We start from the raw sequence: 27,643 nt of genomic DNA on the forward strand, positions 1-27,643 counted from the left end.
CAGCCTATTTTGAAGTATGCTTATACAAGTCATCCATTTTTACAAGTATCAATAGCTTCATAAAATTTGAATGCAGCAGAACCCATTTTTATAATTCTAAGTAGCAAAAATAACCCTGTATGGATTCACATGAAAAATGCCTTTGTAAGTAGTACCACAGCTGTAACAATACCCCTCTCCACATGTTTTCTGGAGTACTGAAATACTACCATGAGGATTGGTTTCCAAAACATCAAATAAAGAATAGCAGAAGTAGCATCCTCACTTCAGTGAAGTGACAGAATTTACAAGTCACTTTAAGAAAACCTGATATTCTTACTTTCTTTGGTGCTTGGTTGCTACATTTCTCCTGTGTAGTTAGCTCAGCTATGTAATCATGACTCCTCTTCAAAAGGAGATCCACGTTTCATTAGATTATGCAAGTTACTGTTTCAGTTAACTAAATAACAAGTCTATAAGCAAGAACAGATATGAAGCATTAAGGATGTCAGAGTAAATGCAGTTCAAATCTGTGAAGGCTACAGCATTTTATTCCTGGATTAAGATCACTGGTCAGTATTTATGCTTAGAAGCTAGCAGAGAAAAATACCAAAATTCTACTGCACATAAATTTTATTCATTTAACAAATAAATCTCTATAGTTCATTCCAAAATACTGCAAATGCAGGAAACATTCACTACACTTGACCAAAACCACCAAAAAATCCCAATACAAAGCAAAAAGTAGATAGCTTCTTGTATTTGCAGTGTCACTACAGAAAGGTCCAATGCCTCCCAGCATGAAGTATCTCGTACTCAGACTCCCTCCATTTGCCTTCAAAATGACAAAGCTAACCACACAGCTCAAACTGAGCAACAAAAATGCAATGAAGAGAATATAACCTGAAAGGCAAATACATGCTGGGGTTTTCCCCTGTGAAACTTTACAGGGTCCTTTATCAGTACATCTTTACCACTAGATTCTACTTCAGAAAGACTGCTGGATTTTACATCTACTCTCCTGAAATGGTACTCATCAAAAAAGACCACATTCGTGCAACATTTAAAGAGTAACGTTTCCACAGCAAAACACTGCCAGGACACTGCTGCTGGTCTGCTTCTACAAGAATGCATGCATGTAACCAAAAATGCTTATGCTCACAAAACCAGTTAATTAACAGGGACAAAACAGTTTTCTGCCACATTGATAGAACACATTTTCCAGATGGAAATTTTGAAATTGGTTGGGAAATTCATTCTTTTCAAGCTCCCAGAAAATAGTAGAGCAAAAAAAAAAATGAGTCATAACTAGAAACTTCAGAGGGTTAGAGAGGTTTACCTAAAACACAATTTACACACTATGCTACCTGTATGCAAAGAAAAGCTTATTAAACCTGTATTTTGGAACTGAAAATTTGAGAGGCACAACACAAATATATTCAATTAGAAAATACCAAATTTTGACAATGTGGGCAAGCAACTATTAAAAACCATCCAGGAACTGACCAGAGCAGGAGAAAGGCAAAAAAAATTGCCTCTTCTGCCCTTTGGCTTACATTACATTCTTGAGCAACATGACAGCCTCACCCTTTCCCCTTTAGCAGTATTTAAGTCTGTAAAACTGTCACGAACATCTATTTAACAAATAGTGCCACATCAAGCCTTAAAATAATGCAAGTTAGTAAATCTTATGTCTTCTGTATACCATAAGAACTACAAAGCTTTCATCACCTAATAAAATTTTAGTGTCTGCCAATTATTCTGTAGAAAACTATCAGTTTCTGCACAGACATCATTAGCAATGACTGAGAACTTTATCAGAATAACAGAAAACCAACCATATCCTGGGCTGCATCAAAAGGAACATGACCAACAGGTCAAAGGAGGTGATCCTACCCCTCTACTCTGCTCTCGTGAGACCCCACTTGGAGTATTGTGTGCAGTTCTGGTGTCCTCAACATAAAAAGGACATGGAACTGTTGGAACAAGTCCAGAATAGGGCCATGAGGATGATCAGGGGGTTGGAGAACCTCCCATATGAAGATGACAGGCTGAGAAAGTTGGAGCTGTCCAGCCTGGAAAAGGTTGCGTGGAGACCTCATAGAAGCTTTCCAGTATCAGAAGGGGGCACCAGGGATGCTGGGGAGGGAATCTTCATTAGGGACTGCAGTGATAGGACAAGGGGTAGCGGGTTAAAACTTAAACAGGGGAAGTTTAGATTGGATATAAGGAGGAAGTTATTTACTGTAAGGGTGGTGAGGCACTGGAATGGGTTGCCCAAAGAAGGTGTGAATGCTCCACCCCTGGCAGTGTTCAAGGCCAGGTTGGATGAAACCTTGGGTGACATGGTTTAGTGTTGGGCGTCCCTGCCCATGGCAGGGAGATTGGAACTAGATGATCTTAATGCCCTTTCCAACCCTAACTACTCTACGATTAGCACTTTCAGATATATGCTTAACACTAAGTTCTCCAAACAGCAAAATTCTGCAGGGAAGGAACACAGAGACCACACACACAAAAAAACAACTAAGAAAAAAACCAAACAACCCCCCCCCAAACAAAACAAAGAAAACCCCAAACAACCAACCACCAAAACCACACAAAATACTTCAAACTGCTTCTCTGAATGCTTTGTCTGGAAAGCACCATTATGTATGTTTCATTAACAGTCTGATACCATCTAAAGTGATAAGAAATAACAGCTTTCTAGTTTGCTATAATTAAACTCCTGATGGTTTCTGCACTGTAAACTCACCAGGCTAGCAGGCTGTACAAGTACATTGCAGGGTACTGTACTCCAATTCCCCTAGCTGGCATCTGGGCATAAGATGATTGCCCACTGCCCTCTACTCAAGTGAAAATGCTTGCCCTCAATATATTCAAAGAGAGAGAAGCATGCAAGTTTATTAAAGAAATGCCAAAATGTAAAAAGCATTTTTTAGCATAAAAAAAAAAAACATACACTATAGTTTTACTTTGTCTACATGCCTTCTTAGCTTAGTTTTCCTATTCTTAAGCATTCTTTAGGCTTATATTAGTTTTCCAAAAATAAAATGTCCAATATTGCCTCTGCTGAAGAATCCCCCTCCCTTAAAAAAAATTAAAATTGGTCAAAAAGAAGCCAAACAATTCTCATCACCTCTAACCTGTCCTGTCAAACAATGCTGACTACTCCTCAACTCCCATCAGGAGATATTTCATTAGGACATAAAAGGCCCCATCAAGTGTTCCAGAGCTGCTTTCTTTCCTGGATTTTGAACCTACAAGTATTTGAAACGTGACATACAGCACTTTGCCCTCAGTCACCATATTTTAGTTGAAAACATAATGTTTAATGATCCTTACTGTAAAAAATTATGCCAGGTTTAAGAACTTATGTTACCTTCCACTGATTTTATGTTTTATCTGTTTATCTCAGCATAAATAAGTTGCATACCCAGAAGTCCCACAACACAGAGCTGCTCCCTGCAACTCTCTAGGCAAAGTATGTTAGATACATAAAGGAAGAAGTTCTGCACAGTCTCCTCAAGCAGCTACAATGTGGATCTCATATACAAGTCTAGATATTACTGTAACAAATTATACAGGCTTTCTGCTTTGACAAGACATCTGCAGCATCAGCTATATCCAAAAAGTTATCCTTTCATTAGCGCTCATATTTTTAGATTAGCAGTCATGTGCAAGAGTTATGTACTGTGACAATAATATGGGGGGAGGGAATATTTCACCAGGCTAACTTGTTAAACATCAAATATGCAATTATGCAAGCCCATTAGCTCATTTTGTTACTTGTTTTGGACAATAAAACTTGAAGAAGCATTTCAGTAACTTACAGAAAAGTTAGTTTCTTGTAGCAACTGTTTCAGCATCTTTTTTTTTTTTTAATAAAGCATTAAGTGATTTATAGGAACAGACATCCTCAACAGTGATGCTCTTTTCTCATTCATTTACAAGAACAGCAGAGAAGCATAACGTTAACAACTTTGCTTATTAAGTGGAGATCAATATACAAACAAGAGGATTCAACAATCCAAATGGCAAGATAACTTCCAGTATCTGTGCTGCAGAGATATCAAGTTCTGCTTTCATCCACACAGCACTGTCTTTAAATAAAGAAGGCTCCCAAATGCAATATTTAGCTCACCAACTCTGGCTTTATTAATCTTCTGGGTGTCCTGGGTGATGGTATGAGTAAGTTTGAAGTCTTGCCTATGCAGCTCCAATGAATGCATTTTAAAAAGTTCAAGGTAATATATTAAAATATGACTGAATAACTGCTCTACAACATGTAACAAAAACTAATCAAAAGCAGGTTTACTGATGGCAGACATTAAGTTCTTCAGAAAAGGTTGACAGGCATCACAAACAGCACAGCCATGCTTCAAAATACGCTGTTTCATAATAGCATTGCCACTGCACACATTGTAATGCATGAACAAGGCTGCATGCAGCAACAAAAGTATTTGGAGAATAGGAGGAGTGAGAGGATTACAGGGGAAAAAATGGATATTTATCACGAGATGCCTGGTGTGACTCATACTCTGGTGACAGAAGGCAACCTATGATAAATCACTTTTCAGCAACAACTACCCAAATCTCAGTCGATGGCTCTGAAGATTTCTCTTTCCAAAATCCAAGTTCCTAACTCTAAAGTTTATAAACCAGATGCATGCTCCAGTTTTGATGGAAAGTGGAAAAGATACACTGTGACTACCCTGCTTCAGAGAGGGTTTCAGTTAAATAGCTCTCTTCTGTGCAACAGCAGATCATAATTCTTGGCTATTTTGGAATGGTTATTTTTGCCATTGCAAGCTCGCAAGAGCATTCAAACACGCATGGAAGTGGTTGGACAAATCATTAGAAAAGGGAGAAAATGCATACTTGCCATTTCAGGAGCAGAGCCAGCTAGCATTCACATTCCTATAGCTGTGGAGGACCTAGAGTGGGTAATGGGGCATTCCGTTAGCCTGCAGATGGCCTTGCTGCAATATGAAGGGAAAGTCTCGGTGGATTTACCTAACGGAAAAGAAGCCTCATTGCTATTGTCCAATGGATGGATAACACGACCAAAGTTATCCATGAGACCCATTCAGGGAGGGCTAACTGTGTATACAGATGCAGGGAAAAAATCAGCTAGTGCAGTGGTCACATGGTGCCAGGACAATCAATGGAAACATCACAAACTTTTGCAAGGTCAGGAGATTCGTTACAAACTTTAGAGTTAACTGTGGTTGTTTGGGCAATATTGTATTGGTTACATGTCCCGCTTAATGTGGTCACTTATTCATTATATGTGGTGGGCGTAGTATAACGAATCAAAGATGCGTTTATTAGAGAAACGCGGAATGAACGTCTTATGACTCTTTTTCAACAACCTTAACAAACTATCCACCAGCATTCAGCAGAATATTACATCATTCATATTTGGAGCCACAAAAGTCAAGATGGGTTAGCTGGAGGTAACGCAAAAGCTGATAAACTTGTAAGCCATGTTTGTCCTATCATCAACCAATTTGATGCTGCACGGATGGCACATGCTCAGTTCCATCAAAATGCACGAGGCCTACAACGACAGTATCGACTGACATGGACTGAAGCCACTGGAATTGTTTGAAGTTGTCCTCAGTGCAGCAATCATGGACCAGGACTTGGACTTGGGGTCAACCCTCGGGGTTTGAGGGCTTTGGAGCTGTGGCAAATGGATGTCACTCATGTTTCTGAGTTTGGGCATTTGCTTTAGGTACATGTTACAGTAGATACGTATTCTAAGTTTGTATGGGCTACACCACAACCTGGGGATTAAGTGGTTGGCTACGTAGTTTGATTAAGGCATGCATATGTGGATTGATTGATTTTGTTTTTGTTTTACTATTGATACCTTGCTTATTATAATGTTTGCAAAGCTTACTTAGTAGATCACTTAGCAAAATTTTCCTTGTGCGACAGAAAGCATCCTGGGTTGTGCAAAAGAAAAACGGGGGAATTGTGGAGCAATGGTTATTCTCACGAGGGCCTGCACAACCCAGGATTAGAGCTGAGTGAGACAGCCTTGAACTCTCTCTGACTCAGCTGAGATGGGGAGGCCTGGAGTCGAAGAAATGTAAGCAGAACGCTGAAACAGGAGCTTGCTGGCCACAAGGAATGCACCGCTTATCACAAGGCATGCACCCTGCTGTTGCAGAGATACGTGTGTAAAACTTAGCTTAGCCAATAGCAATGTATAGACAGGCGCGTGAACAGTTGTTGGGGACCAATGATAGCTTTGCTTTAGGAGTGTGGCTTATTTAGAATCCTATATAAACACTGTGTATGCAAACAATAGAGGAGAACGATCATACTCATATTGAGGTTGCGTCGTTACTCCGGGCCCGACTCCCACTCCGACAATAATGACTAACACCTCAGTGTCTAGGTAAAACAAAGTTTCACTCTCCTCTAAAACAGGAACATAAAGAAATGAAGTATCTGAAAAACAAGAGAATAGAAACAGGAAACTGAGCAGTCTCTGTTAAATAAAACAAATCTTAATCACAAACAATAAAAATCAAGAATTATAAGCATCTATATAAAAGTAATACCTTACCCAAACCATATAGACAATCCTGGATGAAAAGGGATCAAGGCGACCACCCAGGAGAGTGTATCCTCTTTAACCAAGCTTTTCCAGGACTCCCATCACAAAACTCCAATAAAAAAAATTAAGCTGTTTAGCCAGGCTGGGTACAAGCTGACTAGAATCAGAACTGTTCAGGCTGGAAAGGACCTTAAGATCATCTAGTTCCAACACACCTGCCATGGGCAGGGACACCTCACACTAGATCATGTCACCCAAGACTCTGTCCAACCTGACCTCAAACACTGACAGAGATGGAGCATTCACAGCTTCCCTGGGCAACCCATTTCAGTGCCTCATCACCCTCACAGTAAAGAGCTTCTTCCTTATGTCTAACCTGAATTTCCCCTGTTTAAGTTTGAACCCATTACCCCTTGTCCTATCACTACAGTCCTTAATAAAGGAAACCTCTCCAGCATCCTTACAGCCCCCCTTCTGATCCTGGATGGCTGCTATGAGGTCTCCACACAGCTTCTCTTCTCCAGGCTGAACAGCTCCAGCTTTCTCAGCCTGTCTTCATGAAGCAGGTGCTCCAGCACTCCTATCATCCTCATGGCCCTCCTCTGGACTTGCTCCAACATCTCCATGTCCTTCTTATGTTGAGGACACCAGAATTGTACACAGTACTCCAAGTGAAGTCTCACAAGAGCAGAGGGGCAGCACTAAACCCATTCAATCTGCTACCAGGATAACTGCACACCAACTTTGTTTAAAGCTCAAAAAAAAAAACAAACAAAAAAAAAAAAAAACAACCCAAAAAATTGAGAAAGACAAAAATTAATGACAGTGATATGGTAACACTACTACTTGGCTCAAAGCAAGCAAAAGCACCTCAAAGGGCCAGAGCACACAATTCAGCAGCTGATGTGCCTTCACTGACCACCAGCTGCTTTTCACAGAAGAATCTCTCACCTACCACAATGTTTTGGGCTTGCAGGATCATTAATTAGACCCAAATAGGAGGATGAACAGTTGTTCACCAAGCTCCAAGGACAGGCATTGGTCAGATCTTCCCTGCTTCACATTCCCAAAGCAAGCTGATACTAAGCCAAAGGAGAAATTCTGCAACATTCTGCTAGCTTAAAGGGAGAGAACAGGGGGTGAACATGATAAAAATCTGATCCCAAAATATTATCTTGACCCACCCACTAGCTAAAAATCAGTCAAGGACTATGCAGGGCTACACAATGAACCTCAGCTCAACTTCAGATTTGGAAGTAACAGGACTGTTCCACAAGGGAGTGTTTATGAGCAGGACAGCTCCTGGGGAAACAAAGTGTCCTTACCAGATGCCCTACCATGCCCGTGTTAAGAGACAATCCACAAACAATGCCAGGACACCCCTTAAAGGGTGACATTTGCTAGTTTGTTTTTTTAAGTTACATCCCATATGCCTCCACCACCTACAAACAGCTCCATGAACTTTTACATTCGGTAATGCCCACCTCTTCATGGTTGTAGCACAAGCTCCTGAAGTGCTTTAAAGAGAGATCTTCATAATAATGTGAAGCAGCATTAAATTTCTACAAATAAAATTAAGACTTCCTAACTGCTAAGACCACATGAATCTCATGGCTATCATTTGCCTATGTTGTGGCATACCACAGTATGGCTTTAACATACTTCTTTCTTTTTCCCTAAGTCCCTAACACGAGACAGCCTTTCCCACTGATCCAGAAAACAGTTGAACTCAAATCCTACTGGTCCAGAGATTCAGTGGATGGCAGGGAACACATACAAGGAACTGCTAACTGTGAGAACATTTCAGACAGTGACAATGCAAAACCACAAAATATTGGTGGGACTGAAAACACAGGAACTTAAGCAATCTGGCTCTTTAGCACTACAACAACAGTAAAACAAGAGCTGAAGCTGTAAATCAGTTTCTCCAGACACCCTTAACCATTTCTTAAAAGTAAGCATACCTAAAGAAAAAAAGGAAGTTGCTACTCCAACTTTATATGATTTAATGTTTCATCTAACATTGGTGGGTACCAAGAAAATTAAAGAAAATACTTTTGATTTGATACAGATTAGCACTGATACTTAGGTATTTCTCATAAATTAATCCCCATTTCCCAAACAAATTCCACTGGGTACACTGTGATCCTATGTTTGACTGGAAACTGAATTTGCATAGAAAATGGAACAGCCAAAACACCAACCCAATAATCTATGAAATCTTACTGAAGTCAGAAAAGAAGTTGATTTAGGGACAAGCCCTATCAAACCTCTAGTGATAGAAGAGGACACAAATGGGAAAATTGGTGCTGTTGGTTTCCATTTAAATATAATTTTTGGTCAAACACATCATCTTCCTTCCCCCCCATTACATTCTGTAACTGCTGTAACATCTGCAGCACAGATATTTTCAGTTTAATTTATCTAATCACTTAACATCAACTTATAGCCAAATATAATTTCCTAGTTACAACAAAAACCTGAATGAGTAGAAACTCAGCATCTTCAGGAAGAAAGCTGAAGTGTGGTAATCTTTGGTTATGGCTAGAACAAAGTTAATGGTCTAGTGAGTAGAAATCCTGCCTATATCAGACACAGCATAACAGGCACTACAAATCAATTCTGATCATCTCTGATGTGCTTCCCTCCAGAGTTGTGGAATTTACAGCATATTATACCGAAATGAGCTTGTATTGAAGAGCTTATATGTATGAGCAGCTGCACCAAGCAATAGACAGGAAGTTAAGCTGCATTAGAAGCAAGGTGGAAAATAGTATTATAAAGGGGAGGGGAAATAAACCAACCTTCACACATTTCAACAGCCTAGTGACAGGTATTTAAACAATAAAAGAAAAAAAAATAAAGTCTGAGACCTAATATTCTTTCTGGTAAGAAAAACAAGAGCTGTATGAACATAGTGAGCAACAATCAAAAACTGAGAACATGTTATCTTACTGTAAAAAGTACACAAAATGAATCATGCAAAGATATCTGATCACAGTTCTTATCAAAACAAGGGGACTTTCAATAAAATCAGATTCTGAGAAGCACTGAAGGCCACACATTCAGTTCAGCCTGAAGTTTGTTTATATGTTATCAATATAAAACTGAAGTCAAGGACTTCATTAAGCACAATAAAAACCAGTCTAAGTAATTAACAATACCAGAGAACCAAGGTGAAAATAAAGCTCTTGATTTCACTCTAGAATTCAATTATGTGATTTTTTCATTAGACTACTACTGTCTGCCTCTGGATTTCTTAACAGTATCTTAAAACAACAACAACAACAACAACAAAAAAAGAAAACAACAACACAACAAACACACACAAAACAACACCCAAGCAAACAAACAAAAAAAAAAACCTCCACAAACTAGGAAGCCTTGGTATGGTTTGGATATCCAAAAACAGGACATACACTGAATTTGATGTACCTTCCACACCCCCCACAATCACAATGAAGTACAATGTTCTATCATTTCTACAAATCTAGAGACCTATCTTCAGTTCTACTTTTGCTATGACATACCTGAGAAAGTGCTCAAATACAAAATTAGATTTGCCACAGGTCAAAGACAGCACAGAACGTTAAAACTACCTTGGAAAAAAAACGTTAAGCTTGAGTTTAAAGCAAGCTGAAACATTAAGTGAGCACTTAGCTATCCAATTCTTGAATTAAGACAGTGTACCCACTAGAGGCTTGCCTACCCACCATGAACATCAGATGCATCAAATTAAAAGGCAAATTAATCATACAAAACCCCCCTCAGTTAGGAAATACCAGAAAGAGAAACCTCAAGCCTGTAAAGCAGTATTCACAGAATCCCAACTGTCACATGGATTTACAAGAGTGTTATTCAATCACCTAAGAAGCAATTCTAGCAGACTGGTGGCTTTGTCAATCTTTGTACAAAACTGCTTAGTCACAATAGCAACATACTTCAACTCCGGATAAAATATTCTGGGCCGTCATTTGTTCAGCCAAACCCCAAAGCATAATTCCAGAACAAAAATATTCTAGTGTTGGGAAGCTTATCTACATTCTAGATCTCACACTAATGCCTAAAAATAATAAACTGACAGCTCCCCCCAGACTTTTTTACTCATATAATTAAAAACATTCATTGCTGGCTTAAATCTGGCGATGAACAAGCACAGCATGCATTGCCACGAGAAACAAAGCTCTCAAAACAATGTTTTACAGATCTACAAAAATCACATGGTGTTAAGAGACTGCTGGAGCCTAAGAAATTCTTAAAGCCAAACAACCAAAATCTACAGAGGACAGCCTCAGGACACCTCGCATGAAACACTTCCTGTTGATGCAAGGAACATGCTCTCATCTTACTCCTCTTCTGAAGTTCTAGGAGTGGCTTACTCCCAGAGAAGTTTAATTCTGTGCAGAGCAAGCCCACATTCACATGTGATTGACACTAGTAAAGTTTAATTACAACCATGAATTTGCAATTTGTTCATACTGGAGCATAACACTACTCCCATTTATTAGTTTGTCCACCTCCAGCCTCATTCAGATGAATTCTTCTAAACATTTTAACAAAGCAGTCTAGAATTTACTGTAAACACATAAAACAAGGAGTGGCATTCATTAGTGAGGCTCATGTTCTATTTTAATACACAGCATATCTACCATGATAACATGATTAAGACAACACAAGAAAATAGATTAATTAGTTCAGTACTTTAAGAATTCATTCAGAGGAAAAAAAAATTTAAAAAATCATAGGAGTAAATAAAGTTAGTTTTGAACTGGCAAGGAGAGAGACTTCAGTCTTCTTACATATTACAAGAAAAATTCCTCGTTCAACTGTGAGCCAGAATCAATATTTTTTCAGTCAGAGCCAGATTCAATTCAGTTTCCTTAGCAAAGCAGTCAATACTCAGCATAGCCAAATTAGCTCCTCCTCCCCAATTTGTCAAATTTCTGTAAGCCTCGCAAGACTAAATGAAAAACTTTTTTCTAAAAGAGCTCATTAACTTGGAACCCAAATGCTATAAATGCACTCAGGATTATTTTTTTTCCAGTCAACTTTACCCACTATAGGAAATATTTAGCTTCCACCTAGCAGCATTTAGAGGACCCAATATGACATTAAACCCAAATATGCTTCAAATATTTCCTCCAGCCCAGTAGGTTTGGTAGCAGTAGCTGTTACTTGTTACAAGAAGGAGTAAAAATTTGAGATAAAAGCAAGCATTTTGTGATCTACTAAAAATTTTTTTAAGTAAAAAAATTATACAGAAGTTAGCCTGAAACAGAAAGGCTGTGGGAGCTTAAGTGGTGGTCCAAACTTACTGGGGTCTGCAGAAAGTCTCCTACTGAATTCAGTGACCTTTGGATCAGTCCCAAAGCACCTACAGCAGCACAGATAAAAGACAGCATCCACTTTTTAAATACATGTTTTTCCTGTAGAAGGAGGGGGGAAGCAGGTGTGATTTCGGTAACTTTATTCTGATGAGACTAAGCAAGGCTTCTGGCTTTAAATCTAGTACAGCTTCACAGTAGCCATCACTGTCATGAGGGAATTCTATCTTTCAATATCAATCTATGGGAAAGGCACCTCAGGAAGAAAAAAAAAAAAAAAAAACCAGAAATCAATTCCAAAAGTAACGCTGCTTCTGTGTTATCTCTCACAGTGAAACTGCGAAAGAAAAATTTTCACTCCATTAAGCAGCATGGTGAATGCTTGCTGTATCAACTGGCAATTTAAAACCCAAGGAAGTAACCTATTCAAAGCACAAATTTTCATTAGTCTACCACAATACACTGCCAAAACTCTAATTTCTGAAGCACCTACTCAACACCAAATTTAAGTTGTTCCCCAAAATTTTGTCGCAGCATGACAGCAGAAATAATGTTCCGTTCTTCAAAATAATAAAAAGCCACCGGGACTGCCCACGTGTTTCCCTCTAGAAATATTAACATACTCTAAAACAAAGTGATAGCATACTTGATCAGACCAGTTTCCATCTGTACTCATGGGACTACCTACATGCATCAAGATAGGAAATATTAATTTCAGGTCATACATGTGGTCTATATTAATAATATCTAAGCAGAACATAAAAGTATATTTCAGTCACACCAATTTCCTTCTTACCTTGCCTCCTTCTCTTTCAAAGTCAACATATTCCCGAGTGGGTGTCTGTCTCTGCTCCCCCTGCCAACTGGCTGGAAAAAACTGGAGAGACAGATTGGTTCCCGTGGCCACAAAAGCCTTTTAGAAAAATCAATACAAACAGAATCAGGGAGCAAAACATTACATAAATTATACAGGTATTCATTAATTTTTACACAAGTTCATGTCTGAAGCCAGGCAGCATAGAGAATACTTAAAGTCAAAAACATGCACTCATCATTTTTCTTAAATATAAAGTTAAACATCCAATTCCATTTTGACAACATTTGCCATTGGCTGCTTTGGACATAAAACATAACACAGAATCAATACTTCTTTCAAATCAGTTTTGCTGACATTAGAATCCATCCTTTCAGTTATGTCTGGATACCCTGCACTTACAGTTCCTACAACATTAAAAATTGCCCATGCTTTTCAAAGAGCTTGAATATCTCTAGAAGTATTGCTGAAGGAAAATTAACTCCTGAGACCTGTTACATGGCACAATTCTTTTTCAAAGGACTGTTTCCTTTCACAACCTACTTTGTACCTAGGCAAACACTTAACTGGAATGTAAGTATTCGTATTTTGTCATCTAATATACAGCTCAATTAAACTTAACAGGATGAAGCCCTCTTGCCATATTAGGAAACCAGTGAAATCTAAATCAGCAGATGCTGTGTCAATGACAATAGGCAGCTGTAGGAATTCTCAGCTGCAGCCCTTTGTAAAAATCATTAAAGGATTTATGAAAGGATCATGACTTAACCATATCAGAAGCATAAGCTGCTTTCAAGTAAATAATTTTCTATGGTATCAAATAAAAGTAAGATTCAGTTCTCTCTATAAACTCTGTATTTATTTGTAATCCTAACTCCAAGCCATGCAACATATGTAAATTTCCAGACATTATTTCAATTAAAAAATATTTATGCAAGAAGTCAGGCTCACAGTATTTATGCCCTTCACTGGCACACTCAAGTGTCCTGTAAGCATGTGAATACTCAAGCGTGCTCCCAGAATACCTCTACTCAAAATCCCAGGGTTAAACATAATTTGTTGCAATCAAATAACTGCATTGATTACCAATATCACTTTAAGTAGTCATTAATCCTGAATAGTTTTCCTTAAAAGCTATACAAATACTGTTCTTATAGTTCGAATCTCCTGACATTCTTTTCAAGCAACCCAGAATTAGGTAACTTTTTGGTGTAACTGTACTGCTACCTATGACACAATAGCTCTACACATTAAGATAGATCTAGTCACATACTGCAATGCTGTCACAAGATTAATACCTCCCATTTTGAAAATAGAAGTTCTTTGTCTTGACTTTTTGCCCCTCCACCAAGGGAGACTAATACTCTGCAATTGAGTTCCCTTCCAGACTATCCTTATCCCTTTGGACCACTCTGGTTTCTTCAGGCTCCAAGGGTACTATACTTGCCTTCTGGGAAACAAACAAAAAAAAAAAGACTGAAGTGCCCATGCCTCCCTGCTTCCACCCGTAAACTTGTGCTATGAAAAAAACATGGGAAAAATATCAGAAAAAAGCAGCACAAATTCCCACATCCTCATCAAGAGTTCTGGCCATTTTCAACTTGTTCTCTAATCTTGTGTCCTTAGCAAGCTTTGTTTCTGTTACTGGGAACTCATACAGTTATATCCACATAGCAACATCTATGATTTGCGAAAGCCAATACATTTACGTGTTTACCACAAAACCAAACCTGAGAAGTCTTGCTAGTAACCATACAGGACTAGACTGAACCCAACAATTTTCCTCTAATAACAAGGAAACTAAAAAAATATTTAAGAAAAATCACACCACAAGTTTGGGCTTAAACTTGAAAGTCAGAAAAATAATGTTTTGTTTTGTTGTTTGGTGTTTTTTTTGGGGGGAATGGGTTTTTTGTTTGGTTGGTTTTGTGTTTTTTTTTTTTTTTACTGAGTCTTTTAAATAAAGCTCAACCTGAAATACTGCCCTACATATGCCTCACATTTTACAAAAAGCTCATCAGGTAGGACAAGGGTGATCTGACCCACTTGCATAGAACATTTTATGTTGCATGCAAGTATAAGCGTACACTAGTACCTTCCACACAAGAAGGTAGTTAGAAGTCTCCCAAAATAAACTGGACACCTAAAGTTATTTTCAGGTTACCAAAGCAATACCAGTAAGCCCAAAAACTTTTGGTAAAACTTTCCAGTAGCACTGGTAATTATTTTCTTTATTCCATCAAAAGTTATTTGACAGAAGTAACCAACAACCTACTGGCAGTTCTACATTAAATCCCTAAACTATTATCTGCATTTTTTTTGCTGCTTGAAAATATGTAAGGTCATTTGCAAAGGCTCCCTTTGAAAATTGTGATAAACACATAAATGTATTGGCTTTCGCAAATCATAGGTGTGGTTATGTGGATATAACTGTATGAGTTTACAATAACAGAAACAAAGCTCGCTAAAGACACAAGATTAGACAACAAGTTAAAAAGGGCCAGAACTCTTGAGCAAAACAGTCACATAGCAAAAGAATTTGTAAAGGTAAAAGAAAGAAGGGGGGGGTGTGCTTGATATAAGAAAAGCTAGTGCCTGAAAAACATAAAGTACTTTTTAGCTTAACTTAGGTTGTAGAAAGAGAACAACGTTTATGTTGTAAGTCTGTGGAATGTAGTGGCCCCACTAAACATGAGTTAATTGTTTCACACTAGTCTTCTAAAGTATCTTTAGTTTTAAAGAACAATGTTTGTGTTGTAAGTCTGTGGTGAGATAACAGGATTTAGTGGCCCCACTAAACATGAATGAGTTATTTCACACCATCCTTCTACTTATCAGTTAGAGACAGAGCCTCCCAAACATCTGCTATATTGGGATACTCCTTGTCTGCCTATCCTGCAATAAATTTTGCAGGAAGGTCACACTGTTTTAAATCTTTGCTAGTTATCAGAAAAATTACAGACATAGCTGGTTTCAGCTAGTTGTGCGATTACTGGGGCATCCAACTGTGCCAAAGGTGAAAAGTACACTGTGAGGAAGACTGCTTACTTCATCTTGAAGACCCCTACTCACAAGAGGAAGGCTGCTTACTTCATCCTCAAGACCCCTGCCCACAATCACTGGAGAGCAGTGAGCAGACACCAAGAGGAGGGGATTTATGATAAATTCTGGGTGTTAGTTATAACATTCCCCACCTATATGCGGGAATTATGAATATGCATGTAACTAATGTAATAGTGAAAGTATATAAACCTGTAACAAATGCTAATCACTTGCGCCTCTGGCTACCGTCATGCACCCAGTGCTGTTGCTTTTGCTTTATTGACTTTGTCCCTCAATAAAACCCGGTTATCTTCTTTAAAGGAGTGAGTTTGTATTTCACAAAAATAAAAAATGTTTTTCCCGATAACAAGGATTTATTCAAGAGCTAGCTCTTTTTAACATCAGTCATTACACACACATTCCTAAATAAACCCAACTACTTGTGCCCTGTTCACAAACCAAAACCAGATGTTTCAGATCAAGTAGTTCAGACACTGTTTCATAATTAAGCACACAAGACAAGCATCACTGGTTGCTTCCAAGAGATGAAGCTCTGGCTAAGACAGACAGCAGCAAGTACAGAGGTGAAACTACAGTGATTTCCCTTTTATATAACTATGTAGGCTGCATTAGAAAGCTAGGTTATAGCCTACATGTCCATTTATTTTATTTTTTAGTAGACTCAGGTATACTAAGCACTTTTACCTGCTCAGGAACTTGAAGTGCTAGCAAATTTTGTTTTCCTTGCCTACCCATTGTTTCCCTGGTGAATGTTAAAGGAAAGAAAGGAAAGAAAGGAAAGAAAGGAAAGAAAGGAAAGAAAGGAAAGAAAGGAAAGAAAGGAAAGAAAGGAAAGAAAGGAAAGAAAGGAAAGAAAGGAAAGAAAGGAAAGAAAGGAAAGAAAGGAAAGAAAGGAAAGAAAGGAAAGAAAGGAAAGAAAGGAAAGAAAGGAAAGAAAGGAAAGAAAGGAAAGAAAGGAAAGAAAGGAAAGAAAGGAAAGAAAGGAAAGAAAGGAAAGAAAGGAAAGAAAGGAAAGAAAGGAAAGAAAGGAAAGAAAGGAAAGAAAGGAAAGAAAGGAAAGAAAGGAAAGAAAGGAAAGAAAGGAAAGAAAGGAAAGAAAGGAAAGAAAGGAAAGAAAGGAAAGAAAGGAAAGAAAGGAAAGAAAGGAAAGAAAGGAAAGAAAGGAAAGAAAGGAAAGAAAGGAAAGAAAGGAAAGAAAGGAAAGAAAGGAAAGAAAGGAAAGAAAGGAAAGAAAGGAAAGAAAGGAAAGAAAGGAAAGAAAGGAAAGAAAGGAAAGAAAGGGGAAAGAAAGGAAAGAAAGAAAGAAAGGAAAGAAAGGAAAGAAAGGAAAGAAAGGAAAGAAAGGAAAGAAGGAAAGAAAGGGAAAGAAAGGAAAGAAAGGAAAGAAAGGAAAGAAAGGAAAGAAAGGAAAGAAAGGAAAGAAAGGAAAGAAAGGAAAGAAAGGAAAGAAAGGAAAGAAAGGAAAGAAAGGAAAGAAAGGAAAGAAAGGAAAGAAAGGAAAGAAAGGAAAGAAAGGAAAGAAAGGAAAGAAAGGAAAGAAAGGAAAGAAAGGAAAGAAAGGAAAGAAAGGAAAGAAAGGAAAGAAAGGAAAGAAAGGAAAGAAAGGAAAGAAAGGAAAGAAAGGAAAGAAAGGAAAGAAAGGAAAGAAAGGAAAGAAAGGAAAGAAAGGAAAGAAAGGAAAGAAAGGAAAGAAAGGAAAGAAAGGAAAGAAAGGAAAGAAAGGAAAGAAAGGAAAGAAAGGAAAGAAAGGAAAGAAAGGAAAGAAAGGAAAGAAAGGAAAGAAAGGAAAGAAAGGAAAGAAAGGAAAGAAAGGAAAGAAAGGAAAGAAAGGAAAGAAAGGAAAGAAAGGAAAGAAAGGAAAGAAAGGAAAGAAAGGAAAGAAAGGAAAGAAAGGAAAGAAAGGAAAGAAAGGAAAGAAAGGAAAGAAAGGAAAGAAAGGAAAGAAAGGAAAGAAAGGAAAGAAAGGAAAGAAAGGAAAGAAAGGAAAGAAAGGAAAGAAAGGAAGAAAGAAAGAAAGGAAAGAAAGGAAAGAAAGGAAAGAAAGGAAAGAAAGGAAAGAAAGGAAAGAAAGGAAAGAAAGGAAAGAAAGGAAAGAAAGGAAAGAAAGGAAAGAAAGGAAAGAAAGGAAAGAAGGAAAGAAAGGGAAAGAAAGGAAAGAAAGGAAAGAAAGGAAAGAAAGGAAAGAAAGGAAAGAAAAGGAAAGAAAGGAAAGAAAGGAAAGAAAGGAAAGAAGGAAAGAAAGGAAAGAAAGGAAAGAAAGGAAAGAAAGGAAAGAAAGGGAAAGGAAAGAAAGGAAAGAAAGGAAAGAAAGGAAAGAAAGGAAAGGAAAGGAAAGAAAGGAAAGAAAGGAAAGAAAGGAAAGAAAGGAAAGAAAGGAAAGAAAGGAAAGAAAGGAAAGAAAGGAAAGAAAGGAAAGAAAGGAAAGAAAGGAAAGAAAGGAAAGAAAGGAAAGAAAGGAAAGAAAGGAAAGAAAGGAAAGAAAGGGAAAGGAAAGAAAGGAAAGAAAGGAAAGAAAGGAAAGAAGGAAAGAAAGGAAAGAAAGGAAAGAAAGGAAAGAAAGAAAGAAAGGAAAGGGAAAGGAAAGGAAAGAAGGAAAGAAAGGAAAGAAAGGAAAGAAAGGAAAGAAAGGAAAGAAAGAAAGGAAGGAAAGAAAGGAAAGAAAGAAAGGAAGGAAAGAAAGGAAAGAAAGGAAAGAAAGGAAAGAAAGGAAAGAAAGGAAAGAAAGGAAAGAAAGGAAAGAAAGGAAAGAAAGGAAAGAAAGGAAAGAAAGGAAAGAAAGGAAAGAAAGGAAAGAAAGGAAAGAAAGGGAAAGGAAAGAAAGGAAAGAAAGGGAAAGGAAAGGAAAGAAAGGAAAGAAAGGAAAGAAAGGAAAGAAAGGAAAGAAAGGAAAGAAAGGAAAGAAAGGAAAGAAAGGAAAGAAGGAAAGAAAGGAAAGAAGGAAAGAAAGGAAAGAAAGGAAAGAAAGGAAAGAAGGAAAGAAAGGGAAGGAAAGAAAGGGAAGGAAAGAAAGGGAAAGGAAAGAAAGGGAAGGAAAGAAAGGGAAGGAAAGAAAGGGAAGGAAAGAAAGGAAAGAAAGGAAAGAAAGGAAAGAAAGGAAAGAAAGGAAAGAAAGGAAAGAAAGGAAAGAAAGGAAAGAAAGGAAAGAAAGAAGGAAAGAAAGGAAAGAAAGGAAAGAAAGGGAAAGAAAGGAAAGAAAGGAAAGAAAGGAAAGAAAGGAAAGAAAGGAAAGAAAGGAAAGAAAGGAAAGAAAGGAAAGAAAGGAAAGAAAGGAAAGAAAGGAAAGAAAGGAAAGAAAGGAAAGAAAGGAAAGAAAGGAAAGAAAGGAAAGAAAGGAAAGAAAGGAAAGAAAGGAAAGAAAGGAAAGAAAGGAAAGAAAGGAAAGAAAGGAAAGAAAGGAAAGAAAGGAAAGAAAGGAAAGAAAGGAAAGAAAGGAAAGAAAGGAAAGAAAGGAAAGAAAGGAAAGAAAGGAAAGAAAGGAAAGAAAGGAAAGAAAGGAAAGAAAGGAAAGAAAGGAAAGAAAGGAAAGAAAGGAAAGAAAGGAAAGAAAGGAAAGAAAGGAAAGAAAGGAAAGAAAGGAAAGAAAGGAAAGAAAGGAAAGAAAGGAAAGAAAGGAAAGAAAGGAAAGAAAGGAAAGAAAGGAAAGAAAGGAAAGAAAGGAAAGAAAGGAAAGAAAGGAAAGAAAGGAAAGAAAGGAAAGAAAGGAAAGAAAGGAAAGAAAGGAAAGAAAGGAAAGAAAGGAAAGAAAGGAAAGAAAGGAAAGAAAGGAAAGAAAGGAAAGAAAGGAAAGAAAGGAAAGAAAGGAAAGAAAGGAAAGAAAGGAAAGAAAGGAAAGAAAGGAAAGAAAGGAAAGAAAGGAAAGAAAGGAAAGAAAGGAAAGAAAGGAAAGAAAGGAAAGAAAGGAAAGAAAGGAAAGAAAGGAAAGAAAGGAAAGAAAGGAAAGAAAGGAAAGAAAGGAAAGAAAGGAAAGAAAGGAAAGAAAGGAAAGAAAGGAAAGAAAGGAAAGAAAGGAAAGAAAGGAAAGAAAGGAAAGAAAGGAAAGAAAGGAAAGAAAGGAAAGAAAAAAAAAAAAAAGAGACAGGCTACAGGGACCTTTTCACTAAATAATATCACAGGTTCTAAGACCACAGGATAAGATTCAGCTAAAAATAAAGTCACTCAATAAAAGGTAAGCATGCACTTGAATGCATATCCTTTTACTCACAAATGCAAATAAACAAGATCAGTTGCAGTAATTGGTATTCAGTTATATTTGATGGGATGTGCGTGCATAAGAACAGCTCCATCATACGTTGACTAGCAATATCTATACCATGTGAGATTAAAAAAATAATCATAAACCAAACTTGGTGAAAGTAGGGATTATTTTCTATGGAAAACGAATTTTTACCTCTTTTACCTTTCATTATATTCTATAAATGAGAGATTACTTAATTTTATTAACAGCAAAGAGTTCAGAACTTAACAACAATAAGATACTGATCCTGCAGAAGCAACATACAGCAGAAATCAAGCGAGGAAATAACTAGTCAGTTCTTGACTACTCTGGGCCATACTTCATCTCGCTTCAGAATTAAAAAGCGGCAAGTATCCTGCAACTAATCTTAATGAATGATAGAATAAGGGCTAAAGTGGCGAGTTTCAAAATCTAATTTTAAAAGTATATGATTTGTTTAAGGTCCCTTCCAACCTAAATGATTCTACAATTCCATGATTTAATTCGCAAGCACATCACACAGCTCAGTCAAGACCTTTTAGTTAGCATCTCCTGAACAATTTTACAAGTTTCTGAAAGCTAGCTTGAGATTGGGGGGGAAAGCTGGAAGACTGAATCAAATAGTGAAATAAGCAAGTTATGACTAACACGTGCACAGGACAGGCAGCACAGCCAGTTCATATTCGCGTATGGTCCTGAGATGTTCCTCACCTACCCATCACTTCCCTTCAAACCCCCAACGACATTTTCACTGCTGGCGAAGGCAGAGCGACATGTTTCAGCGAGAAAAGTGCTATTCTGAAGAGGGGAAGAAATGCTGCCTTTTAACAAAAGCCTCCTCTCCCTCGCCCTTTGAAAGGCGGCAGAATTTTTCTTTTCCTCAAGCAAAACTTTTCAGCGCGGGTACCGACCACCGCTCCCTCCCGCCACACACTGCACTTCAGCTCGGACACTTCGAAAGGTTTCCCCCTCCAAGACTTCCTGAAGCTTTTAATTTAAAATCCCACCTACGGGGGGAAGCGCCCCAGAGGAGCTGCCGGACCCCGGGACAGCCGCTTCCTGCTCGCAGCTACCAGGCGCAGGGACATGAAAGAAGCTCAGCGCCACTTACGATCTCGGAGCGACCATCACGACAAGCGTTCTGGAAGCGGGCCTGCCTCTCCTCGTGCGGCCGATCCCTGAAGCCGGTATATTTAACCTGCGAAGAACAGAACGCGAAAGCAAGAAAGGCCAATCGCGGCGATAAGGACGCAGCGGAGTGCACAAACTGCAGCTCTCCACGCCACCGAGCTCGGCTCTCCACTGAGAAGAGATGATTCCTCGGCCCCTCCGCCGAAACTTTCGAAAAGAGAAAGGAAAAAAAAAAAAAAAGAGCTCGTCACCGCCTCACCTCACACTCTCGGCTCAGCTTCCTGAAAAACTCCTCATTCTCGAATTTGCTCCGCTGGTCAGGGACAACCCGCGGCATAGTGAAGAGACTGCCGCCAGCAACCTATAGATTCACCCGAGCACCAGTTTCGACCTTTGTTAATCCTCCCATCAGCCACCTCCTCTTCCCTCCTCCTGCCACCACCCCCCAACTTCCTCCCCCACTAGTAAACTCCGTCCCAACAGCCACACCACTTACAACTCAGAGCACCACAACGCGCATGCGTCACCGAGCACCGCCCTCCGAGGACAGAAGTGGGGTGAATCAGTGCTCCTCTTCCCCATCGCCTCGGGCGTGTGAGTGTGGTGACTCACCCCGCGGGGCTGAGGGGAGCGGGGGGTCGCTACACTCCGTCCCCCTTTCGTAGAATCATAGAATAGTTAGGGTTGGAAAGGACCTTAAGATCATCTAGTTCCAACACCCCTGCCATGGGCAGGGACACCTCACATTAACCATGTCACCCAAAGCTCTGTCCAACCTGGCCTTGAATGCCGCTAGGGATGGAGCATTCACAGCCTCCCTGGGCAACCCATTCCACTGCCTCACCAACCTTACAGTAAATAACTTCCTCCTTATATCCAGTCTACACTTCCCCTGTTTAAGTTTTAACCCGTTATCCCTTGTCCTATCACTACAGTCCCTAATGAAGATTCCCGCCCCAGTATCCTTATAGGCGCCCCCTTCTGATACTGGAAAGCTGCTATGAAGTCTCCACGCAACCTTGTCTTCTCCAGGCTGAACGGCTTGTCCTATCACTACAGTCCGTAATGAATAGTCCCTCCCCAGCATCCCTATAGCCCCCATTCAGATACTGGAAGGCTGCTATGAAGTCTCCACGCAGCCTTCTCCAAGACCCTGATCATCCTTGTGGCCCAACTCTGGACTTGTTCCAACAGTTCTATGTCCTTTATATGTTGAGGACACCAGAAATGTACATAATACTCCAAGTGAGGTCTCATAAGAGCACAGGGGCAGGATCACCTCCTTTGTCCTGCTACTTACGCTCCTTTTAGAATCATAGAATAGTTAGGGTTGGAAAGGACCTTAAGATCATCTAGTTCCAACCCCCCCCTGTCATGGGCAGGGACACTTCACACTAAACCATGTCACCCAAGGCTCTGTCCAACTTGGCCTTGAACACTGCCAGGGATGGAGCATTCACAACTTCCCTGGGCAAACCATTCCAGTGCCTCACTACCCATACAGTAAAGAACTTCCTCCTTATATCCAATCTAAACTTCCCCTGTTTAAGTTTTAACCCATTACCCCTTGTCCTATCACTACAGTCCCTAGTGAACAGTCCCTCCCCAGCATCCTTGTAGGCACCCATTCAGATACTGAAATGCTGCTATGAGGTCTCCATGCAGCCTTCTCTTCTCCAGGCTGAACAGCCCCAACTTTCTCAGCCTATCTTCATACAGGAAGTGCTCCAGTCCCCTGATCATCCTTGTGGCCCTCTTCTGGACTTGTTCCAACAGTTCCATGTCCTTTTTATGTTGAGGACACCAGAACTGAACACAGTTCTCCTAGGTTCAACGGTACCAGTCATTTTTCTCCTTCTTAGTAGCTGGTGCAGCGCTGTGTTTTGACTTTCAGCCTGGGAACAGAGCTGACAACACTGACGTTTTAGTCTGACCAAGGACTGTCTGAGCCTCATGCTCTGCCAGGGAGGAGGGAAGCCGGGAGAAAGCAGAGACAGGACACCTGACCCAAACTGACCAAAGAAGTATTCCATACCACAGAACGTCATGCCCAGGATGTAACTGAGGTTTACCCAGAAGGGCTAGTGGACTGTGGGGTGGGACTAGGTATCGGAGGTATTGGTCGGTGCTTGGTCAGGTTGAGGGGGTGAGTTATCGAGTGGTGAGTTGTTGTATTCTTTTCCCTTGTTATTTCCTTTCTCATTATTATCATTGGTAGTAGCAGTAGTGATTTATGTTATACCTTAGTTACTAAACTGATCTTATCTCAACCCGTGGGAGTTGCATTCTTTTGATTCTCCTTCCCATCCCATAAGGGCATAAAGGGGGGGGGGGTGAATGAGCTGTGTGACTAAGTTTAAACTATGACAAGTGAGGTCTCATGAGGGCAGAGTAGAGGGGCAGGATCAGCTCCTTCAACCTGCTGGTCACACTCCTTTTGATGCAGCCCAGGGTACGGTTGGCTTTCTGGGCTGCAAGCGCACTCTGCCAGCTCACGTTCATATTCTCATTGACCAACACCCTCAAGTCCTTCTCCACAGGGCGGCTCTGAATTTCTTCTCCGCCCAGCCTGTAGCTGTGCCTGCGATTGCCATGACCCCAGGTGTAGGACCTTGCACTTGGCATGGTTAAACTAGATGAGGTTGGCATCAGCCCACCTCACAAGCGTGTCAAGGTCCCTCTGGATGGCATTCCTTCCCTCCAGCGTATCAACCGAACAACACAGCTTGGTGTCATCGGCAAACTTGCTGAGGGCGCACTCAATCCCACTTTCCACGTCACCGATAAAGACGTTGAACAAGACTGGCCTAAACACCAATCCCTGAGGGCCACCACAGATTACTGGTCTCCAGATGGACATTGAGCCATTGACCACAACTCTGTGTGTGGCCATCCAGCCAGTTCTTTATCCACCGAGTTGTGCAACCATCAAATTGATGTCTCTTCAATTTAGAGACATGGATGTGGTGTGGGACAGTGTCAAACATTTTGCATAGTTCCAGGTAGATGACGTCAACTGCTCTACCCCTGTCCATCAGTTCTGTAGCCCCATCATAGAAGGCCACCAGGTTGGACAAGCAGGATTTCCCCTTATTGAAGCCCTGTTGGCTGTCCCCAAGCACCTTGTTGTCGACGCGGGAGTCATGGACAACGCAGGAATGATCAATGTGATCAGCGAATGCCAATTTATTACAAAGCCTTAACTCCTTATATACAATTTCTTACAGACACTTACAGTGATTTGGCATATTATGGTTGGATACAAGTCTTGAAGACACTTAGTGATTAGCAACTAATTGGTTAAGCACAGGTGTGAGAACTTGACCTCGAAAGCTTGCCAACAGTCCACAGTTCTCATTAACTCAGTGAATTACAGCATCTTCTTATCGTGCTTGCTTAAGCTTTCTTGGGCCTCTCACGGCCTTGCTGTATCTTTCAGGATTATTCAGTTTATGTACCAATTATGCGTTCTCCTGTGAGAACACTGTCTCCACACCTTGTTGTTTTTCATGTGCCTTAGCATGCCTTCCAGGAGAATCTGCTCCAAGATTTTGCCAGGCACAGAGGTGAGACTGACTGGTCTGTAATACCCTGGGTCTTCCATTTTCCCCTTCTTCCAAATGGGGGTTATATTTCCCTTTTTCCAGTCATCAGGAATTTCACCTGACTGCCATGATTTTTCAAATATGATGGACAGTGGCTTAGTAAATTCATTCGCCAGCTCCTTCAGGACCCATGGATGGATTTCATCAGGTCCCATGGACTTGTGTACGTTCAGGTTCTTAAGATGGTCTCAAACCAGATCCTCTCCTACAGTGGGCCCAAGGTCTTCATTCTCACAGTCCCTGCGGTTGCCTTCCAAGACTTGGGTGGTGGTGTCAGAGCCTTTGCCATTGAAGACCGAGGCAAAGAAGTCATTAAGAACCTCAGCCTTCTCCAAATCCTGGGTAGCCAGTTCTCCTGATAGCTTCTGGAGAGGGCCTATGTTGTCCCTATTCAGTCTTTTATTTGCTGCATACCTATGGAAGTCTTTCCTGTTATCTTTCACACCCATGGTCAGTCTTGATTCTAACTGGGCCTTAGCTTTCGTGACCTGGTCCCTAGCTTCCCAGACAACATCCCTGTATTCTTCCCAGGCCAGCTGTCCTCGCTTCCACTTTTTATAAGCTTTTTTTTTCCCCTCTAAGTTTCCTCAGCAGCTCCTTATCCATCCATGGAGGTCTTCTGGCCCTCCTGCCTCATTTCCTTCTACTCAGGATGTAGCACTCCTGAGCTTGTAGCAGGTGATCCTTGAATATCAACCAACAGTCTTGGCCCCCCCTGCTCTTTAGGGCTTTTTCCCATGGAACCTCACTAAGCAGGTTCCTGAAGAGGCCAAAGTCTGCTCTCTTGAATCCAGGGCAGTGAGCTTGCTGCACACTCTTCTCACTGTCCTGAGGATCTCAAATTCGACCATCTCATGATTGCTGCAGCCAAGGGTTCCCTGGAGCATCACACTTCCAACCAGCCCTTCCCTGTTGGTGAGCATGATGTCAAGCATGGCACCTCTCCTTGTCAGCTCCTCTATTACTTGCAAGAGGAAGTGAGGATTCTCCTGTCTATTGGAGCGCTTCATCCACAGAGTCCTTCTGATCAGGCGGTCTGTAACAAATCCCCACAGTAATGCCCCCCATAGCTGTTCTCCCTTTGACCCTGACCCACAAACTCTCTGTCGACTGATTACCTGTCCCCAGACAGAATTCCATACTCTCCAGCCTATCACTGATATAAACAGCTATTCCCCCTCCCCATCTGCCTCTACTGTCTTTTCTAAAGAGCCTGTAACCTTACATTCCAACACTCCAGTCATAGGAGCCATCCCACCATGTTTCTGTGATGCCAATGATATCATATCCCTGTGGCTCTGCACACATCTCTAATTCCTCTTGTTTATTCCCCATACTATGGGCATTTGTATAGAGGCATCTGAACTGAGCTCCAAATGAAGCTGACTTGTTGGCTAGAGAAGCTAAACATATATACTCTAACATATATACGTATATGTTATACACATAAATATGTATACTCTACCAAATACACATACTTTGTTATGCCTCTCAGTCATGAGAGGGAATCAACTCTTAGCTAGGTTTGCATCCATTACACTGGGTTTTGAGGGCAGGTGGGGAAATGGAGTGGACTAGGATTGTGAGCTCTCTTTGTGTTAAGGAAAGGAAGAAGAACCCAGCAACTCTGGATATGGAGCTGCTTGGTTTTAGCTGTTGCAGGAGAAAACAGCTCTGCCCTTTGCTCCCTTGTCCTCATGAATGCTCCTCACAGCTGCCTGCCTTTGCAGTCTTAGCAGCAAGCCCCAGAGCCGCTCGTTGGTGTATTTTCTACCCAAGCATTCCCAGAGCAGGTACAGTGCTGGCTGTGCCTGTGCTGCAGTGTGCCCTGGGTTCTGGCTGGGTTTTACCCCCGAATAAACCATAGAATGACAGACTGGTTTGGGTTGGAAGGGACTAGATGATCTTATGGTCCTTTCCAACCCTAACTATTCTATGATTCTATGATTCTATGATCTAGTTCCAACCCCCTTGTCATGGGCGGGGACAACTTCCACTAGACCAGGTTGCTCCAAGCCCCATCCAACCTGGCCTTGAACACTGCCAGGGATGGGGTAGCCACAGCTTCTCTGGGTAACCTGTGCCAGTGCCTCACCACCCTAACAGGGAAGAATTTTTTCCTAATGTCTAAACTAAAATCTCCTCTCTGTCAGTTTAAAGCCATTTCCCCTTGTCCTGTCCCTACAAGCCCCTGTTAAACACTCCTCTCCAGATTTCTTGTTGGTCCCTGTCCTGGGTTCAGCAGTAGCAGTCATTTTTTCTCCTTCTTTGTATCTGGTGCAGTGCTCTGTTTTTGACTTTCAGCCTGAGAACAATACCAATAACACCAATGTTTTTAGTTGTTGCTAAGTAATGTTTACTCTGATCAAGGACTTTTTCATTCTCATGCTCTGCCAGTGAGGAGGGGAAACCGGGAGGAAGCAGAGACAGGACACCTGACCCAAAGTAGCCAAAGGGGTATTCCATACTACAGCATGTCATGTCCAGTATATAAACTGGGGGGAGTTGCCAAGAAGGCCCAGATTGCTGCTTGGGTTTGGCTGGGTATCAGTCAGCTGATGGTGAGCAATTGTATTTTCTCCCCATGTTATTCCCCTTATCATTATTATTATTGGTGGTAGCATTAGTGGTTGTGTATTATACCTTAGTGACTGGACTGTTCTTATCTCAACCTGTGAGATTTACATTCTCTCAACTCTCCTCCCCATCCCTTCAGGAGTGGGTGGAGGAAAAAAGCGGGGAGTGATCGAGTGGCTGTGTGGTTCTGAGTTACTGCCTGGGCTTAAACCACGACACTCCCTTTAGGTACTGGAAGAGTGTTATAAGGTCTCCCCCAATCCTTTTCATCTCCAAGCTGAACAAGCCCAACTCTCTCAGCCTGTCTCCATAGGAGATGTGCTCCAGCCCTCGGAGCATATTCATGGCCTCCTCTGGACTTGC

General features: G+C 40.6%; 1 protein-coding gene across 5 annotated transcripts in view; it reads right to left on the reverse strand.

Annotated features, from left to right (window-relative positions):
• The window catches only part of LOC133211069 (core-binding factor subunit beta-like), a 58,552-nt gene extending 37,076 nt beyond the window's left edge, over window positions 1-21,476 (reverse strand). For 4 of the 5 annotated variants that reach the window (XM_061351142.1, XM_061351144.1, XM_061351140.1 and 1 more), the window contains exons 1-3: window positions 21,358-21,476; window positions 21,079-21,165; window positions 12,674-12,790 (exon numbers count right to left, since the gene is read on the reverse strand). In XM_061351142.1, coding sequence (XP_061207126.1) covers window positions 12,674-12,790; window positions 21,079-21,165; window positions 21,358-21,435 — 282 coding nt within the window. In that variant the 5' untranslated portion in view covers window positions 21,436-21,476. The remainder of the gene's footprint in view (window positions 1-12,673; window positions 12,791-21,078; window positions 21,166-21,357) is intronic. The other variant, XM_061351145.1, reaches the window with a different exon arrangement.
• Between the last annotated feature and the right edge of the window lie 6,167 nt (window positions 21,477-27,643).

The sequence above is a fragment of the Neopsephotus bourkii genome, unplaced genomic scaffold (assembly GCF_033783945.1).
Source record: "Neopsephotus bourkii isolate Nb327-2 ecotype Australia unplaced genomic scaffold, CSIRO-AGI_Nbou_v1 NB_558, whole genome shotgun sequence".
NCBI lineage: Eukaryota > Metazoa > Chordata > Aves > Psittaciformes > Psittacidae > Neopsephotus > Neopsephotus bourkii.